The 20,018-nt window shown below is 43.2% G+C and overlaps 1 protein-coding gene across 2 annotated transcripts; it reads right to left on the bottom strand.

The window, feature by feature from the left end:
• Nucleotides 1-1,836: 1,836 nt before the first annotated feature.
• Nucleotides 1,837-11,315, bottom strand: TMED2 (transmembrane p24 trafficking protein 2). Of its 2 annotated transcripts, XM_043971736.1 has the most exons (5): nt 11,008-11,315; nt 7,903-8,095; nt 7,445-7,465; nt 5,093-5,200; nt 1,837-3,351 (listed from the first exon to the last, which is right to left on the bottom strand). In XM_043971736.1, exons 1-5 carry the CDS (start codon nt 11,185-11,187, stop codon nt 3,227-3,229), a joined length of 627 nt encoding a protein of 208 aa, XP_043827671.1. In that variant the 5' UTR covers nt 11,188-11,315; the 3' UTR covers nt 1,837-3,226. The 2 variants fall into 2 exon arrangements, with proteins under 2 accessions (XP_043827671.1, XP_043827678.1); XM_043971743.1 differs by lacking the exon at nt 7,445-7,465 and having other exon boundaries at nt 11,008-11,307.
• Between the last annotated feature and the right edge of the window lie 8,703 nt (nt 11,316-20,018).

The following is a 20,018-nucleotide window of genomic DNA, read 5'->3' as shown; positions in this document are numbered from 1 at the left end:
ACAGAACAAAGTCAGAGGACCTGAAAGTCTGAATCCCTCATTTTTTCCTGTATACCTTTTTGGTATATTTAAACTCTCTGGGTCTGTTTTCTCATGTGTAGTATAGAGTAGTACTAGATAACTTCTGATTAAAAATCGAACTTCAGTGATCCTTTGATCCCAAAAGTGATCCATGAATAATAAAGTAGAAAACAGAGTTCTATACAAAGCTAATTAGGAAAGATTCTGGACCTCCAGGCTGGCATGGGGTTGAATCCTGGCTGTGCCACCGATTACCAAACATTATCCATAATGGGTCTCAATATCTGTCCCCATGTATAAAATGAGGAAGGTGGACCTCAAAGGTCTTTTCCAGTCCTATGCTTTTCATCCTATGATTTCCACCCCGAATAATCAACCCAAGATTTCCCTGCACACTTCATATCGATGCTGGTAGTTCTTAATATCTTGATGACACAGTGGGCTAGGGCATGGTGGGGTGAATAGGGCACTAAGTCACGAGTCAGAAGACCCAAATTAAAATCTGGCCTCAGACACTAGCTGTGACCCTGGGCAAGTCACTTCACCTCTGTGTGCCTCAGCTTCCTCAACTGTAAAATGGAGATAACAGCACTTACCTCCCAAGACTGTTGTAAGATCAAATTAGATATTCGTAAATCAATCAGAACAGTGTAGATGCTAGTACATGGTAGGTACTTACTAAATACGTATTCCCTCCCTTACAGATCAATGTCCCAAATAAGTCAGTTTATTCCATAAAATAGCTTTCTAAATCAATGTTTACAGGGTAATAATTCCAAAGGCCAACTTCAAAACATCCAAGATGACCATCTACAAGAATGATCAGAAAGGAGGTCTACATACTGCATTTCTTAACCCTATGAGCAGAAATGTTTATAATTCAGTATTCTCAAGCCATTAGTTTACAGGCATAACTTTTTTCTTTCTTTTTCTTTTTGTGGGGCAGTGGGGGTTAAGTGACTTGCCCAGGGTCACACAGCTAGTAAGTGTCAAGTATCTGAGGCCAGACCAGTGATTTTTTTTTTTTTTTGGGTGAGGCAATTGGGGTTAAGTGATTTGCCCAAGGTCACAGAGCTAGTTAAGTGTCAAGTGTCTGAGGCCAGATTTGAACTCTGCACCTCCTGAATCCAGGGCCAGTGCTCTATCCACTGTGCCACCTAGCTGCCCCCCCCCGGCCTAACTTTTTGGGGTTTTGTTGGGTTTTTTGGTGGTACAATGGGGGTTAAGTGTCTTGCCCAGGGTCATACAGCTAGTAAGTGTCAAGTGTCTGAGGCTAAATTTGAACTCAGGTCCTCCTGAATTCAAGGCTGGTGCTTTATCCACTGCACCACCTAGCTGCCCCGAGGCATAACTTTTAAAACAAACTATCTTTGAGCTTATAAATATTTCTGCAAGAATTCTAACTTTTACAGGAGCTGCCATTATTCAAAGACCACTCAAAATCTGAAGTTCAACTATGGCATTTGTCCAGTAGACCATTTAGAAATACTCTGGCCCATCAAGGATCTAATTTCATCAGTTGGGTAAATGGCTGAGCTACAGGAGACCACGACTGCTGTCTTGAAAAGTGCCTGTGGTCACTCTGTAATGACTGAGGCACTCTCTAAAGTGAGGCTGGTCCTTGGAGTACAGTTTCTGTGACTAGGCCCAACCCTGAAGTCTTTCCAGCTTGATACCTGCAGAACTGGAGCTCCACGGGTGTACCCTTCAGAACCCAGGGCCACACCCACCACGACCCATAGCCCCCGTGAGGCACTAGAGATGAGTAGCATTAACAGCATCAATAAATAACTGAACCCCAAATACTAAGGATTCTTTTTTTTTTAAAGAACTGTTTATTTACTGGACCTGGGTCAAATTAGATACACATCCAATTTTTAATTTACATTGTTGAATTTTGAAGTGTTTTTACACGCAATAAAATTGGCATTCAACAGTTACACTAAGGTGAAAAAACTCTCACCTCATTAATAAACTGCTGCAAGTGTTTTGCCCAAAGTCAAAAAACTTTTTTACTCTGAACATGAAAACCTGTAACAAATTTTAAATTAATAGTACAAAACTGGTTACTTGTAGTTTTCCCCCTTGCAAAGATCAAAAAAAGTACAAGTAACTAATATACATCAGTCACAACATAATCCTTGATCAGCCCCACACCATAAACAGATGCTTCAATTTTCAACCCATCATCAGAGACCAAGAAAAAGTCATTTTTTAATACAAAACAAAATTCACATGTGCCTAAAATGAAAGACAAGGAGAGGGAAAAAAAAAAGAACCCTAGTACTGAGAATTATGCTCAGTGTTCTTTAGCTAGACAGTGGCCCGAAATGCCACTGTTTCTGATCAAACAAATGGTGGCTGCATAAATAACATCCAAGAGCGAACTTTAACCCTTTGGCATCAGAAATCCAGATTTTCCCAACTTAGATTAATATACAGGTTTTAAGTGCCAACACAGGGAGGAGGGAGAGAGCTGGCCACACCACCCCAAAAAGACTAACCACCACGTACTGAAAACAGCCACCAGCCTTGGCTTGACACATCAGAAATGTCAGGCAGGAATCTAAAATGTTTGGTTAGCCACTTGTTCTATACGAGTCCCGGGGTCTAGAGAACATTCCCATTTTCTTTAGGGGAGAATATAGTTTGTGGGCTCAAATAAAAACTATCCTAAATGAAATACTAGTACCCGGTTACAATAGCATGTGCCACAAGGTCAAATGGCTCTGTCCATTACTAGCAGGACAGTTTGTAATGGTTTCATCTGTCGTGCCTTAGAACTTCACAGAACTGATTTTTTTTTTTTGCAAGTTTAGAGATCCAAAGACACGTACAATCATTTTTAGTAAAAGACTGTATTTGCCTTAGTGCTGTGTAATGAACAAACTGTATTCCATTGTGAAAACCAAAGAAAAACAGGACAAACGAATGTGACTAGATCACACTTCATTTATGGTGCTGGAGCTCTGGAATGCCCTGTGTGTTGGAGGCAGATTTCAAATGAGAAGTTATGCCAATTAAGTGTCAAAGTTGTCAGGACAGCCTTGCTAAGAAGGTGTTTTCAAAACCTATTCGTGAGGAAGAAAGAAGCAATGAATGTATAGTTCAGAAAACAAAAGCTTAGAAACTATGTGACATCGTTGTGACTGAGATGTTTGGTAAACAGTGAACTGGGAGTTTGGGACGATCAGGAAAAGCCTTCTCAGACAACCCTCCGGACTTCAAAAAATCTCTTCAGGTAGTAGATCTGTCCCAATGTCATGGCAACTAATACAAGCGCTTCAAAGAAGGACCAGAGGACCACTCTGCTGTTTGTGTTGTCATTAACTGTTTGGGAACAAAAGAGAAGGAGGATCAGTGAATTTTTAACAAGAGGCATCATGGACAGTACTAATTTTTATAGCCACCAAATCATATACTAAAAAAGGACTGTGAGCTTTTGCTTTTCTTCCAGCTACTTCAGAGGGAGATGATGAAGCAGGAAAAAGTCTAATTCTAAAGCCGAGGACCCTGAGAACAAAAAAGATGCTGGAGGCAGAGACAGACAGATGCGCCCACATGTGTGCTTCGCTCAAGAGAAAGGCTTAAAGTAATCACCAAAGTTGCTATGTCCCTGGAGAGTACCCTCCAGAGAGTAACCAATCAGGTTACAGAATACACTGCACCTGCCCCCTTCCAACAACTCTGTGAGACAGGTAGAATATGTTTCTTTCCTCAGATCGATCTTATTTCTTAGAGGATGCTCTGCTGGAGACCAAAGAAGGGGAAGACAGTCCTCACTAGACAGGGAACACACTATGTTTTCCAGGTTCTGCCAAACCCAGTCTCAGATCTGTGGTAGAACAGGGAGAACACTAGAGAAGAAAGAGGTACCTCTGTCCAACCTAGGCTCAGAAGAATCTTTTCTATGGGAAAATTTATTCAGAGCTGACTCCAGGGAAACCCCCCTTTTCTCTCACTGCCATCATTCTCCCTGGGGTCACCCAGCCAAGCCAGGCTAGTACTTGATCCTCTTGCCACACTCAATTTCAAAAGCAGATGGTATCCTAAAAATTCCTTTATAAGTTGATTGCTTCAAACTGAATAGATTTTTCCACAGAAAAGAGAAGATGCCAACCCGCACTAGGAGTTTCCTCCCTGAGAGACTTCTCTGGTCCAGACAAAAAGACAAAAACCAAGACCCCCGATTTTTAAGTCAAGGGGAACCTGTACTTTCCTTGGCTTTTCCTCTTAAACAGTTTTTTTCTTTTTTTGGTGTTTTGCTTTTAAACATAGGAAGTTATACGATGTCTGATGGGCTTTATTTTTATTTATTTTTTTTTTTTGGCGGGGCAATGGGGGTTAAGTGACTTGCCCAAGGTCACACAGCTAGTAAGTGTCTAAGGCCGGATTTGAACTCAGGTACTCCTGAATCCAGGGCCGATGCTTTATCCACTGTGCTACCTAGCTGCCCCCCTGATGGGCTTTAAAAGTGCACTTGCACTCCTTCCTGAAAGTCTCTTTATCAGTGCTGTTAGAAGCTAACTGCTTTTTCCTGGTAAATATAGCTGATGCTTGCATGCACCCAGCACACAGATTATGTCATTTAAAAGGAGATGGGAAATATGCTTACTACTCAGCAAACAGTATACTTTGGAGGATCTTCAGACTGTTCTGGCTGAGTGACTCACCTAGATTTATGACATTCTTGGGTGAACAAGAACTCCTTAGTAACCAAGTGGCTTAGCCTAGTGCTCTGTAGCCACAGACACAAAGTATTACCCAAATGACTGTAACTTCATGGGAGGTAAGATGACACTTTTGAAAAGAAGTTCAAGGGGCAGCTAAGTGGTACAGTGGATAGAGCACCAGCCCTGGATTCAGGAGGACCTGAGTTCAAATCCAGCCTCAAACACTCAACACTTACTAGCTGTGTGACCCTGAGGGAGTCACTTAACCCTCGTTGTTCCACTCCACTCCAAAAAAAGACTTGCAAGCTGCTGAAATCCAAAGAACTATTAGATCCCTGCCCGCCCCCCCCCCCACCCCCCATGAGGAGAAGCTTGCCGGAGTTACTGTCCCCACTTACTTGCTCTGTGTATTCTCTCCCGGACTTCCATGTACTCCTGTTCATGCTTTACCGCTGTCATCGCCACGGCGAGCTCATTAATCATCTCTTCCAGCTTGTTCTGATGAGCTAGTGCAGGAAGGGTGGAAAGAACAATAAGAACAGACTTCTTTCTGACAGCACAAAAGAACGGGGGCTTACAAAATTAGAAAATACTTCTCCTAGAAAGGCCAGGAGAGCCATACAACTTCAGAAATACTTTGAACCACTCTACATCTCACCTTGGAAAAGCACTAGACTTTCCTGAGAATGACTTAATCTTCACAGTATGTCCTAAAGCAGAGACATTCAGAGGAAAGAAATCTCTCTTTTCCAGTAAGAGGGAGCCATATTATAAGGTGCTTACCAATAGAAGGGTTTCATAATTTTTTCTTCATTTGATTTTTTGGGATTTGTTTTTAAGTGGATGTTAGAGCACTAATAAAAGAAGGTAAAGAAAAGGAAAAGGACTCAATGGGGAAAGTAATGACCCTAATATTATGGAATCCAAATAAATCTTAACTTTTTTGACAATTGCTTTTCAGCGAAAAGCAAAACATAATTTAAGCTCCTGGAATATACTATCATCAGATTGGGTTTTTACAACATTTAAGTTAAAAAAATACCCTCCTCATCTTAAAAGTTTCACTATCAACTTGTAAGCAACAGAAACAGAACATTTCAAGTTAAGAGCTATCTCTATTTAGCTAATAAGAGCAAAAAACTGCACTACAGACCATTTGGGAAGACTAAAGATGCCCCCCACACTCTTCTGTAATATTCAAAATAGCCATTTTAATACAGTGGACAAGTTCTCATGGGTATAAAGATTTTTCAGCCAGGTACACCTTTGGTCAAGGTTAAACATGGGGTATTTGTATTAACATCAATTCTGAAAGGAAAAAACTACATGCTTCCAGGTAGTGCTATGATATGAACAACCAGTAAAATAAAAAACAGACTTTTTAAAACGAGCATTTTGGGGGTGTCTCTACATAGAGATGTAAAATCCAACAGGATAGAGCTTGGATGCCCGCCCAATCGCCCTAATGGGATAGTAAAGACAAGGAATACTAAATGTGTCGTCAGAGGGGCAGATGCCAGTCACATCATAATGGTGAGGCTGGACTATAAATCAGGCCCGTCTCGAAGGCTTTGCTCAGAGCCCAGTGCACTACATGGAACCTTTATGGGGAAGGCCTGATTTGGCAGCTCCCATTCATTGCCATTAACAAGCAAAAGCAAGGTTTTAGCTCTTATGTTAAAGGATTATTTGAGAACAATTCACTGTTCACATTCACCAGCCAACATATCCAAACTACGTTCACAGGGCCATCTTCCAGCAAGATGGAGAGGAAAGACAAAGACTTTCAAACCCATACCTCTCACTGGAGATGAGAAAGTCCTGCACCATGAAAATAAAGCTCTGAAGTGTAAACATACAAGTTGTAGACAGTTTGCTACTGTCTGACAAACACAACCACTTGACTAATACTGACCTTCAGGAGAGCCAAATGAGACACTTCTCTTGCTGCTACTCCTGATTGCTCCATAACAGAGCAAAGGTCACCATGCTAATATTTTGAGACATGCTGAAAAACCACCAACTTATGCCTAAGGTTATATATACACACACAGTAATTTTCCCTCGGAGTGGTTGCTGGGAGCCTTAGCTGCCAGCAGATCAGCTTCTGCCTCCCATCTAAGGGCAGCAGGACCACCCTAGGTCTCATTGCTGGGCAGCTCACCAGTGGTAACTGATAACGGTTAGGATAAGATTTTAGTCACTGCACTGAAACAGCTATAGAAGTGGCTCCGTATGATGTACAAAGACAAAACACCTGGGCTTGTATTTCTTATTCACCCAGGTCTTAAAGGTAAGGGGGGAAAAGTTTTAATCATGTTAGAGCAAGCCCATAAAACTTCACACACATCTTATCTGCATTAGAACAGCAAGTCAACTTCAATCAGGTTGTAAACTAACTAGTTGATATTTATTTATCCCTGCCTCGTTAATCTTAAGGAAACAAAATAAAACACTAAGAAATGATGAATGATTTCTGTTCCAAATAATATAAAATAAACCCAAAGATGCATGACCATGTCTTTAAACCTCACCCCCCCCAAAAAAAACCCTCCCTACAAATCATACTTCAATCTAATCATGTATAGGGTTTTTTTTTTTTCATTTAAAGGAGAAAAAAAGAGAGGGAAAAACATTCTCATGCCAACAAACTGAGGTTAGAAAAAAAGAGAAGCACAAATTAGACATTAGTCAATGAATGTATGCAAAAGACAGGAGGCTAATGAGCTGTCAAAAAGCAATCCACGTACCATCCCAGGTATCTCCTCCACCTAAAGAAAATCGGAAGAGATAAACACAGGCACCCAACAAACAGCTGCAGATAAACTAGGCATTTATACAATGGCAAACAAAAAGGTCAGACCAGTATTAGCACAGTAATGGAAGAACAAATAATCCAAGAAGTATTCTATATGGTGATAACAACAACAAAAAATGGATAATATGGAACTGACCAGAAAAAATACTGGCTTTCAAAAAGCAAATTCTCTGCTGGGAGCGGGATAAGATTTAATAACTAATTGAGTAATATCATTTCTGCTTTTTCACAAAATACCCCTTTCCAATTAGGGATGTTGAAGATAAAAGGTCAGAGGACTTAACAATGAAGAGTTCTACTCAGATGGGCAAAAGGTTTGCTAGTCAAGTCAGACTCTCCCCCCCAAAAGGAACATCATATAAACATCCTCCTTTCAAGGGTTCTCCGCACCTTCTGTTTCCATGTCTTGGCCCTTTGGAGCTTCTCCAATATCAATAGTGAACATCACTATCTTGGGAGTCATGGTGGACATTCTGTTGCTAAAACAAAACTTGTAAGTTCCATCCATGTGAGCTGCAAAAGTATACTTCCCGCTGGACTCTCTGTCTCCTTTATAAATTCCTTTATTATCAGGTCCCGTAATCTGGAATGGGAAAGAAACAAAGCAATATGGCCTGAAACAAGTTTCAAATTCATATCATCCAAGTAAGAATTGTCTGACTGATGGGAAATCTACCAAGGAAACAGAACACAACAGTTGCTTTGCTATCATCTCCGAAAGCAAAGTTGAAAGTTGAAAGGGACCTTGGATAAAATCTAATCCAACCCCCTAATTTTACAGAGGAGCAAACTGAGGCCCAGAGACAAAGTGAACTGCCCAAGGTCACAGAATTAACAAGTAGTGGAGCAGAATGTGACCCAAGGTTTCCCGACTCCAAAATCCAACATTAATATTCCTTCTCCTCAACCACACTCTAAAAGTAACACCATAAGCTAACAAGATCATGCCCTTAAACCCAAATGACTTGCTCCTCAATGGAATACAGATTCATTACCTGAAAAATGAAGTCTCTGCAAATAAACATGTAAGTAAATAAATGAGTGAGCGAATGAATGAATGAATGCTAAGGTCCCTTCCACCTCTAACCCTAGTTTTTCACAACTGTTTCCCCAACTAGATTGTCTGATACCCAGCTCTCATACCTTGCTGAATCACTAGTTCATGTCAACATGCATTTATTAAGAATATATGGGGCACTTGCCAGAAAAACAAACCAGAAAAGATTCACTGCTCTCAAGAAGGTGACAATCTACTGGGGAGATAAAGTGTACAGTAGACAAATAAATACAAGATAATTTGAGGAGGGCAAGAACACTAACAACTAGAAAATCAAGAAAATATTTCCATAGGCTGCAACAAGTGAAATGCAGCTTGAAGCTAAGGATCCTAAACATCAGAAGTGAGGAAAGAGCACATTACTGGGATGGGTGATAAGTCTATACAAAGGTTGTGAGGTAGGAGATGAAATGGATTAGGGAAGGTCAGTTTGGTTGGGACAGGGACAAAAAGAGGGAAATGCAAATTAAGCCTAAAAAGGTAGGGTGAAGCCAGACTGTGAAGAGCAGGAAATGTCAAGCTGAGGAGTTTATATTTTATCCTTGAGCCAAAAGGGAGCAATGAAAGATTCTTGAGCAGTACTAATGTGGTCAGACCTGATTTTTAGAAAGATAATTTTAGCAGCTGTATAGAGAAGTAAAGGGAGCTAGGTGACACAATGTAGAGTGCTGGGCCTGGAGTCTGGAAGACCAGAGTTCAAATTCAGCCTCAGACACTACCTAGCAGTGTGACAATGGGTGAGTCACTTCATCTGTTGGCCTCTGTTTCCTCATCTAACAGGGATAATAATAGCCCCTACCTCTCAGGCTTGTTTCAAGGACCAAATGAGATAATATTTGTAAAGCACTGAGCCTGGCACATAGTAGGTGCTATATAAATGCTCACTGCTATTATCTTTAGAACAGATTGGCAAGGGGAGAGACTGGAAACAATGTAAGAAGTGAAAAGGTCCTAGACAAGGACAGCAGGGGTGTGACTGAAGAGAAGAGGACAGATGCAAGGTGCCAAAGTAATAGTTACTTAATGTCTACTGCTAACAGCAATAATAAAGTCCAAGCTAACATGTTTAAATACAAGGTAAAGGAAAAATTTAGCCAGCTGTTAGCTGACAGCTTTCTCACTGCAGCAGTCGCTATAATCAAAATGCCAAAAAGTAAATAAATCCAATTTTTTCCCATAAGGCACCTAAGTATAAAAGATAGTTTAAACTGTCAAAACAGAGCGCCCCAAGAAGAAACAATGTCTGGATTTTATGGATTTGTGGATTGTTTTTTTTTTTTTTGAGGATTTCATTCCCCCTGTTTGATGTTCCTGTTCTGATGATCTCATGAGGAATAACTTTTAATTCTAAGTACTTATGACCCTTCGGTGTTAAATTAGAAATCGTAAGCACACTTTTTAGGAGAGAAATTAATCCTTGTTTTAGAAGTGCGAGTTTTTTGGAAATCACTTTTGTTGCTTCAGTAGCTTCCCTACAAAGGGAGCTGTGTCCGATCTGTTACAGGGAAAGGGGACGCGACCCTGGCCTGAAGCCGTTAAGGGCATCAAGCCGCCTTGCCCCAGCCCCTCCAAACTCCCCCAACAAATCCCGGCGGCCCCGAGGCAGCTGCCACATTCTCCAGCCCGGCCCAGGACCGGGTCTGGCAGCCAGTCTACACATGGCTTCTCCACAGAGCATCAGGTTACCGGTGCCAGGGTGGCTCACACAATCACAGCTGGCAGGGCCCTGGGGTTCCAGCCCTACTCCTTTATTATACCAAGAGGGAAACTGAGGCTGGGAAAGGGCCAGGGCTTGCACAAGGTCACCAAGAGGAGCGGCCCGCGCTCGGCCTTTCAGTCTGCAGAGGACCCCCAGGAGGGAGCCCATCTGGGCTCGGGGGATGGGGGTCGGGGGACACACCCGTGCCGCACCTGCTCTGACCACACACACCCCCGAACAAACTTTAAAGCGGACCTGCGGGGGGTGGGGAGACTGGGCAGGGAGAAAAGAGAAATGGGGAAGAGGGAAAGAAGAGACGGGCCCGAGGAGCACAATGGGGGTTGGGGGGTGGAGAAGGAAGGGGCAAGAGGCAGAGGGGAGCAAGGGGGGAAGGGAAGAGTGAGGGGGGAAAGTGACCGGAAAGGGCCCAACACAGCCGGCTACACCTGGGCATCCCTGGGCCACCCGAGCGGGGACCAGACCCACCCCAAGCTCCGCCGAGGTCGGGCCTACTGGCACGTTACGCCTATTTGACAGGTGGGGAAACTGAGAGCGCAGGGGGGGTGGGTGGAAGGAGTCACCCAGCCTCAAGAAGCCGGGATCTCCCCCCGAGGTCCCCCCCACCCAGGGGCCGCGCGCCCCAGCCCCCTCCTCGGAGCGCGCTCCCGCGCGCGGGCACACGCGCGCCGCCCCTGCCCCTCCCCCTCCCCCTCCCCCTCCCCGCCCCGCGCGCGCGCACCTCCACGTCGATGTCCAGGAAGCCGCCCTCGGCCACCTCGAAGATGAGGCCCATCTTGGTGCCCGAGGTGACCCGCTCGAAGAAGCACTCCTCCGCGTGCGCGTCGATGCTAACGAAGTAGCCCGAGGCCGTGGCCAGCAGCGCGGCCAGCAGCGTCAGCACCTCCGGGAGCGTCACCATGGCGTGCGAGCGGGCACGGGGCCTGGCGGGGGACGAGGACTAGGGCCGGGACTGCGGCCTCCTCAGCCGCCGTCGCCGCCGCCTCCTCCTCAGCCTCCGCCTCTTCCGGTTGCAGCCACCCCCGGGCGGGAGGGGGCACTGATGCGGGAGACGCCGATTGGCGGGCTGGCGCCACTGCCACGTAACGGCCACACGGTGGCCGCCGAGGGTCAGTGGGGCCCAGCCCTCTTCGCGCAGCGAACGGCGGCGCCGAGAGGACAAACCGCGTTCTTCGGGCTTCGTGGAAGCTCGTGTGTGGTTCCTGCAGCGCGCGCGCGGGGAGGCGGGGTCTAACTGAGCGGACCCGAGGCTCCTCCTCCAACTTGTGGGACTGTAAGGCTAGCCTTGCCCGGCTCCTACCCTAAAGGAGCAAAAGACAACGAGCCCGGACTTGGGGTCAGAAAGACCTGGGTTCAGATGTCCCCTCTGATACTTACTAGCTGGGTCAGCTCGGGCAAGCCCCTTAACTTCTCTGAGCCTCAATTTCTTCATCTGTAAAATGGGGATAACAACGTTCGAAACACCTGCCTCCTCCTTCTTCAGTTACCAACTTTGTGACCTCATATAAGTCAATTACCCTGAGTGTCAATTTTCCCCACCTACTGTTCTGAGGAAAGCCAATGTAAATGTTACTTGTTATGATTCTGCAAAGGGCAAGGAATACAACTCAAAAGCATTCATTAAGCACCTTCTGTATGCCAATCTGTGCCTCAGATGCCGCGTACATAGACAAAGGAAAGACAGGAAAATGTCCCTGTTCTGCTGGAATTTAAACTGTCCTGAGAAAAACAGCAGGTACACATACAGATCAATGTACAATGGGAGTAAGTAACAGAGCAGATGCAAACTACTTTCAAGGAGTGTTGGTGAGAGAAGTAACAACTAGGGTGATGAGCCCAGAGTTCCCTTAGGAGGTGGCATCTGAGCTTTGACAGAAGTCGGGGCTTCTGTGAGGTGGAGCTGAGAAGAGAGTATTCCAGGGACATCTGTGAACAAAGGTGTGGGGGCAGGAGAAGGAAGTTGTATGTAGTGGGGGTTGGACTGGAGCATGCCCTGAGATGAGACTGCAGGGCCATCATCCCATGAAGTAACTCTTGGGTAAACGTGGCTTAACGATTCACGAATTTACTCTTTGGGAAGACAGCAAGATTCTTTGATCAGGTCAAGTCCACAAACTTTTATGAAGGACCTACTATGTGCTGGGCACTGTGCAAAGGGCCAAAATAAAAAGTCTTTGCTCTCAACAAGCTCACAGTCTAATGGGGGGGGGGCAACAACTTGCCAACAACTGTAAACAAGCAAGATAACACTGAAGGCAGTAGCACAAAGGGAGATTGGAGAAGAGGCTTCTTGTAGAAGGTAGGATTTTAGCCAGGACTTGAAGGAAATCAGGGAAGCTGGGAGGCAGAGATGAGGAGGGAAATGTGCCAGGCCTGGGAAAGGCCAATTAAGATGCACAGAAGCAGGAAGAAGATGAAGTGTTGTGTAAAGAACAGCCAGGCAGCCTGTGTCACTGGGTCACTGAGAGAGTTAATGTTTTTGTAGCTACTTTTTTTTTTTACTATGCCATCATAATAAAAACCTTTGCTAAGAGTTAATTGTGTCTGCTGGCTGGTTGTTAATGGGAAGCACCTTGGTGGGGGCTCATGTACCACGGTAGTAGGAGAAACTACCTACCAGGTACCCTAGAATCTGACGTAGTAGTCACCCTTTAAGGATTCAACCTAAGAAGAGAAGTGCAAGCTGGGGAAGTGCCACTTTGGTGAACATTGCCCCTCTCTGTGTTATGCCCTGCCTGATGGTTGTTTCAGAGGGTTAATTCTATTGTTATACTTTATAAGGAATATCTTGAATGACTTTTATATATGTGTTGGTAAGAACGTGGTGCATTGTTGACTATTATTTGTGAAAGTTGGCTTGTTCCCCATTAACAATCTCATTGAGGATGTCTTTGATTTGTGTATAGATTCTGTAGGCATGTAGGTGGGTAGTTATTAATGTTTTCTTGGTCTCTTTGGGGGGACATTAGTAAGCTCCATGATTTTTTCTCATGTCTTTGGTATCATTTCCTCCTATATACTGGTCTTTCAAAACCTTCACAATTATATCTTCTCCAGCAAGGATCTGTATATTTATTTACTTGGTCTAATATGACTGATTTCCCCATTTTTTCCTCCTTAGTCCCATTTCTTTTTTTTTTTTTCTTAGTCCCATTTCTAAGCACTCTATATGCACATTTGAGACTGTAATGTTAAGGTCCTCATATAATGATTCCACTGCTCTTGATGAAAAAAACAATTTTAGGGGCAGCTAGGTGGCGCAGTGGATAGAGCACTGGCCCTGGAGTCAGGAGGACTTGAGTTCAAATGCGGCCTCAGACACTTAACACTTACTAGCTGTGTGCCCCTGGGCAAGTCACTTAACCCCAATTGCCTTGCTTAAAAAAAAAATGGAGGTTTAAAATCTTTTTCATTTTTTTTTTCTGTTTGTAATCCTCTTTCCATTTTCATCCTCAAATGCCCTTGGAATAACTTCATTTAGTTGGATATCTTGCCATGCCGTCTTTAAATCTGTCTTAGCCTACAAATCTCTTTATTTTATGAGACAATATTGCTCATAACTGTCCATCAACCTTCTTTATAAGACTTTACAAGTGACTTTATATTGTAATGCCTTTGGCAGCCATCTCTCTGTTTGGCAAGGTGAGTTCGATATTTGTTGACAAAGGTACTTTAAAGCTTTTTTGGTCTCTTTCTTGTGGCAGTCAATTAATGGACATTATTTGAACTTATGAATGAAATTATTATAGTTGCTGTTAATGTCATTTCTATTGTTGACTTTCCATTTTTAATCTTTCAATTATTTGTTTAAATTAAGTTGTTGCAACTGTAGGCTATATTTTTCTTCATTATCATTCTTTCTTTCCTCATCCATCTTTTTTTTTCTTTTCTTTTCTTTTTTTTGTGAGGCAGTTGGGGTTAAGTGACTTGCCCAAAGTCACACAGCTAGTACATGTTAAGTGTCTGATGCCAGATTTGAACTCAGGTCTTCCTGAATCCAGGGCTGGTGCTCTATCCACTGCGCCACCTAGCTGCCCCCATCCATCTTCTTTTTCTCTTCCTCTTCCTCTTCTCTTCTTTCTTCTCCTTCCCTCCTCTTTCTTCTTCTCCATTCTTCTCCTCCTTCTCCTCCTCCTCTTTCCTTTTTTCTTTCCTTTTCCTCCCCCCTCCTCCTCCTCCTTCCACTTCTCTTCCTCCTCCTCCTCCTTCTTTTTTCTCCTGCATCTTCTTCACTAGTTCTAATCTTACTTCTTATGAGTAAATGGTGATTGTACACAGAGGGGTGACTGGAATAACACCAGTCTTTTCCTGATTGTTAAAATGTAATCTGTTTCATTCTTTAAAGTGTTACCTTGTCCTCACTTTATTTAACAAAGCCTTTTGCTTTTTTCTTTTTTAATCATAAAAGTATTTTATTATTTTCTAGTTATATGTAGAGATAGTTTTCAACATTTGTTTTTATAAGATTTCTAGTTTCAAATTTTTCTTCCTCCTTCCCCTCCCTTCCCCCTCCCCAAGACTGCAAGCAATCTGATATAGGTTATATATGTGCAATCACATTAAACATATTTCTGCATTAGTCATGCTGTGAAAGAAGAATCAGAGCAAAAAGGAAAAACAAAAAAAATAGAAATAGTATGGTTCAATCTGTATCTAGATGCCACAGTTCCCTTTTTTCTGGATTTGGAGGGCATTTTCCATCATGAGTCCTTTGGAACTCTCTTGTACCATTGTATTGCTGAGAAGAATCAAGTCTATCATAGTTGATCAACACACAGTGTTGCTGATACCGTCTACAATGTTCTCCTGGTTCTGCTCATCTCACTCAGCATCAGTGCATGCAAGTCTTTCCAGGTTTCTCTGAACTCCTCCTGCTCATCGTTTCTTACAGCACAATAGTATTCCATTCCATTCATATACCACAACTTGTCCAGCCATTCCCCAATGGATGGCCATCCCCTCAATTTCCAATTCCTTGCCACCACAAAAAAAGCAGCTAGAAATATAACAAATCCTTTTTCCAAGAAAGCGTTCATGATAAAGTGGCACAAGACTTCTGTGTAATCTGCCAGTCTTTGGCCTCTCTCCTCCCTTCTTGCTGAATCATGCTTTCCCCTGTATTTCTCCTCCTCCTCACCATTCCCCACTTGACTTTGGAGGAGATTATAAAGGTTTTTGGTAGGCTTTCTCTATCACTTCCATCCTCAGTGACTGGTATTGACATAGAAGCTCTAATTATTTTCCTGGTGCTCTTTTTAGAAATACTCATCATTGGGGCAGCTAGGTGGCACAGTGGATAAAGCACTGGCCCTGGAGTCAGGAGGACCTGAGTTCAAATCCGACCTCAGACACTTAACACTTACTAGCTGTGTGACCCTGGGCAAGTCACGTAACCCCAACTGCCTCACCAAAAAAAGAAAAAAGAAAAGAAATACTCATCATTGATGCTGCAATATCAAGTATACCACAAAATGATGCTTCTTGTTGCTTCTGGGCCTATGATAAGACTCACTCCAACAACTCCTTTTTTCTAACCCCTCTAAAGAGTTCTGGTGAGCCATACTTCCCTTTAGCTGCATATTCCTTCCTTCTTCTAGTTTAACTTACTGCAAGGAGGCAGCTAGGTGGCTCAGTGGATAAAGCACTGGCCCTAGATTCAGGGGGACCTGAGTTCAAATCCAACCTCAGACACTTGACCCTTACTAGCTGTGTGACCTTGGGCAAGTCACTTAACCCTCATTGCCCTGCCGAAAATAAAACAAAAAAATGAACAAACAAATAACTGACTGCAAGAATTCAAAGACTGACTTGATTAGCTCCTCCAACCATAGATCTGATCATTGGGCATTGGGCAAGGACCTTACATTTTGGGTACCAACAGTCAGATTAAAGTTTCTTCATGATCTGTGTGATTCTTAGGACCCTCTGGCCTTTCCCACCATTCTTTTTTTGTTTTTGTTTTTGTTTTGTGGGGTAATGGGGGTTAAGTGACTTGCCCAGGGTCACACAGCTAGTAAGTGTCAAGTCTCTGAGGCCGGGTTTGAACTCAGGTACTCCTGAATCCAGGGCCAGTGCTTTATCCACTGCGCCACCTAGCCACCCTTCTTTCCCACCATTCTTCCACCATCACTATAGAAGTGATGAGGGGACCACAGAAGGCTGAGGGCCATTTTTTACTGGGGAAGAGGGTGCCATGGCCCCCCCCCCAAATCACCAGGTAGCTAGCTAGCTTATATCATATTAATTTCCTAACATACTTCTCTTACCTTCCCTATTCCACAAACCTTTTCTTGTAACAGAGATTTAAAAAGAGAAGAAAACACTTTGGGGAAACCAAGCAACACATTGGCTGCATAAACAAAAGTCCATATCCTTCTCAGAGAGCCCTCCCTTATAATAAGCTTGGTCCCAGAAATGATGAGAAAATATACTTCCTACCTTTCACTGGAGAGGTGGAAAAAGGCTCCATCAGCTAGTCAACAAGCATTTCTTAAATACTTACTATATATTGAGCATTGTGCTTTTCCACTTAGTCCATCACCTCCATCACCCCCAACACCCCAACCAGGAAATCAACTTTGGTTTTCTCCGGCTCAGTTCTAGGTTATTTCAGTACTTCCTGGACATCTCCAGCCAAACCAATGAATTATCCCCTTCTAGCTTCCCTAAGTGTTTTCCTTTTTTGTTTTTGTTTTTTGGTGGGGCAATGAGGGTTAAGTGACTTGCCCAGGGTCACACAGCTAGTAAGTGTCAAGTGTCTGAGGCCGAATTTGAACTCAGGTCCTCCTGAATCCAAGACCAGTGCTCTATCCACTGTGCCACCTAGCTGCCCCAACCACTGATTTTTCTAGATGAGAAAACTCAGAACCAGAATGGTTTAAATGACATGGGCCAAGTCAAGTCAAGTCAACAAGCATTTATTAGGCACCTACTTTGTAGTGGTCATTACAAAGAAAGACAAAAAACAGTCCCTGCTCTCCAAGGGTCTTAAAATGGAAGAGGGGAGACAACATGCAAACAGCTATGTACAAACAAGATAGAGACATGAAAATTAAGGACCAGGAAAGGTCAAGATGGGATTCAAACTAAGGTCCTCTGATTCCAAATGTGAAGTGACTGTGGTTCCTTTTCAAAGTACAGCATAGGGGAAAGAGTATTGGATTTGGAATCTACAAGACCTGGGTTCAAATCCTGCTTTTGTCACTAACTGACTATGACTTTGGGCAAATGTGGTTGTACTGGCTAGGGGAGAGCTGGATATGCAACACTGCCTACTGTGTATGTCAGCTGTGAAAATGAGCCAGAGAAGAAAATGGCGGACCACTTTAGTATCTTTGCCAAGAAAGCCCCAAAAAGGATCACAGAGAGTAGGACACAAATGAAAAACAACCAAATAAATGTGCCGGACATCGTGCTATGTGCCTTTGCAAACATTCTCTCATCTGATAAGAGCACACGGATGGAACACTGCAATTCCCACCAATATCTTCAATGACCAATGACCCATGACTCTGTCAGGGCAAGAACCCCTTCCCAGTGTGAGAAAATAATGGGATTTGGCAGATACTCAAAGGCCCGCCTGGAGATTAATCTAAACTGATTGAATTAAGTGAGAGTGACTGACTGCTGACTAGCCTACTTCGAGTTAATTAGATTGTAACCACACCTGGCTGGCCCTTAAGGAGGTATTGTTCTCAGAAGGTAAGGACTTTGAACTCAACTGGAGACCACTTCAAGTCCAGTGAACCAATGGATTTGGATGATGCCAACCAATCAGCTTGAAGCAGTGTGTAAGGACCGCCTCTGCTCCAGACCTATCAAGAGCTTCCACACTCAGTTTGGGAGGAGCTAGTAGTTGAAGCAGGCTCGTGGCAAAGGACTTGAGGAAGAACCAGACCAGGCTGGAACTCTAGGCTAGATAGGCCTTTTCTTAACTTTCTCAACTCCATGTGAATACCTGGTATGCTTTAATAAATGCTTAATGCCCAAAGACTGGTGCTAAAGCTTCTAATTTAAGGTGAACACACATTTAGATTTTAAACATCACACCAACACGAGGAGCAAAGGTGAGAGGCAATGTGGCTAGAGGGCTTGGCATCAGAAAGATCTAAATTCAAATCCTACCCCAGACCAGCTGTGTGACCCTGGGTAAGTCTTTTCTTTACCTGTTTGGGCCTCCATTTCCTCATCAATGATCACTAAGATCCTCTTCCAGCTCCAAATCTAGGATCCTAGGAAAACACTCTGGGCCTTACTTGGATCATTTTTTTTTTTTTTTTAGTGAGGCAATTGGGGTTAAGTGACTTGCCCAGGGTCACACAGCTAGTAAGTGTTAAGTGTCTGAGGCCGGATTTGAACTCAGGTACTCCTGACTCCAGGGCCGGTGCTCTATCCACTGCGCCACCTAGCCGCCCCTTACTTGGATCATTTTGATGGGCTGCTGTGGTCTTAAAAAAAAAAACAATTAAAAATCATCTCCTTAGAGAATAGAGTAAATAGCATGGGGAAGGAATTCGATGGAGGGAAATACAGTTAGCAATAATAACTGTGAAAAAATTTGGTTTTGTTTTTGCAGGGCAATGAGGGTTAAGTGACTTGCCCAGGGTCACACAGCTAGTAACTGTCAAGTGTGTGAGGTCAGATCTGAACTCAGGTCCTCCTGAATCCAGGGCCAGTGCTTTGTCCACTGCGCCACATAGCTGCCCCAACTGTGAAAAAAATTTTTGAAGTGTTTGTCTGATAAAGGCCTCATTTCTCAAACACGTAGAGAACCTAGTCTAATTTATTAAAATAAGAGCCATTCCCCAATTGATAAATGATCAAACAATATTAACAGTTTTTAGATTATATAATCAAAGCTATCTATAGCCACATTAAAAAAATGCTCTAACTCACCATTGATTAGAAAGATGTAGGGCAGCTAGGTAGTACAGTGGATAAAGCACTGGCCCTGGATTCAGGAGGTCCTGAGTTCAAATCCAGCCTCAGACACTTGACACTTACTAGCTGTGTAACCCTGGGCAAGTCACTTAACCCTCACTGCCCTGCCAAGAAAAAAAAAAAAAAGATGCGAATCAAAACAATTCTGGGATATGACCTCATACTTATTGGATTGGATAATAGGACAGCAAAAATGCCAAATGTTGTAGGGGATATGGAGAAAATGAAACATTAATGCATTGTTGGTGGAGTTGTAAACTGATTCAAACATTCTGTAGAGCAATTAGGAACTATGACCAAAGGGCTATAAAACCATGCTTACTCTTTGACCTAGTAATACAACTACTAGGTTGGTATCCAAAAAGAGATAAAAAACAAAAAGTTAAAGTACAAAAAATATTTATGGCAGCCCTTTTCTCGTGCAAGGAATTCGAAATTGAGGAGATGCCCATCAGTTGGGGAATGGCTGAACAAACTGTGGGATGAGATTACGATGGAACACTATTGTTCTATAAGAAATGATGAGCAGGATGCTCTTAGAAAAACCTGGGCACAGTGGATAAAGCACAGGCCCTGGATTCAGGAGGACCTGTGTTCAGATCCAGCCTCAGACACTTGACATTTACTAGCTGTGTGACCCTGGGCAAGTCACTTAACCCTCATTGCCCTGCAAAAAAAAAAAAGAAAAAGAAAGAAAGAAAGAAAGAAAGAAAGAAAGAAAGAAAGAAAGAAAGAAAGAAAGAAAGAAAGAAAGAAAGAAAGAAAGAAAGAAAGAAAAACCTGGAAAGACTT

The sequence above is a fragment of the Dromiciops gliroides genome, chromosome 1, assembly GCF_019393635.1.
Source record: "Dromiciops gliroides isolate mDroGli1 chromosome 1, mDroGli1.pri, whole genome shotgun sequence".
NCBI classification, from domain to species: Eukaryota; Metazoa; Chordata; class Mammalia; order Microbiotheria; family Microbiotheriidae; genus Dromiciops; species Dromiciops gliroides.
The sequence above is the reverse complement of the archived record's forward strand: the minus strand, read 5'-3'. Positions and strand labels throughout refer to the sequence as shown.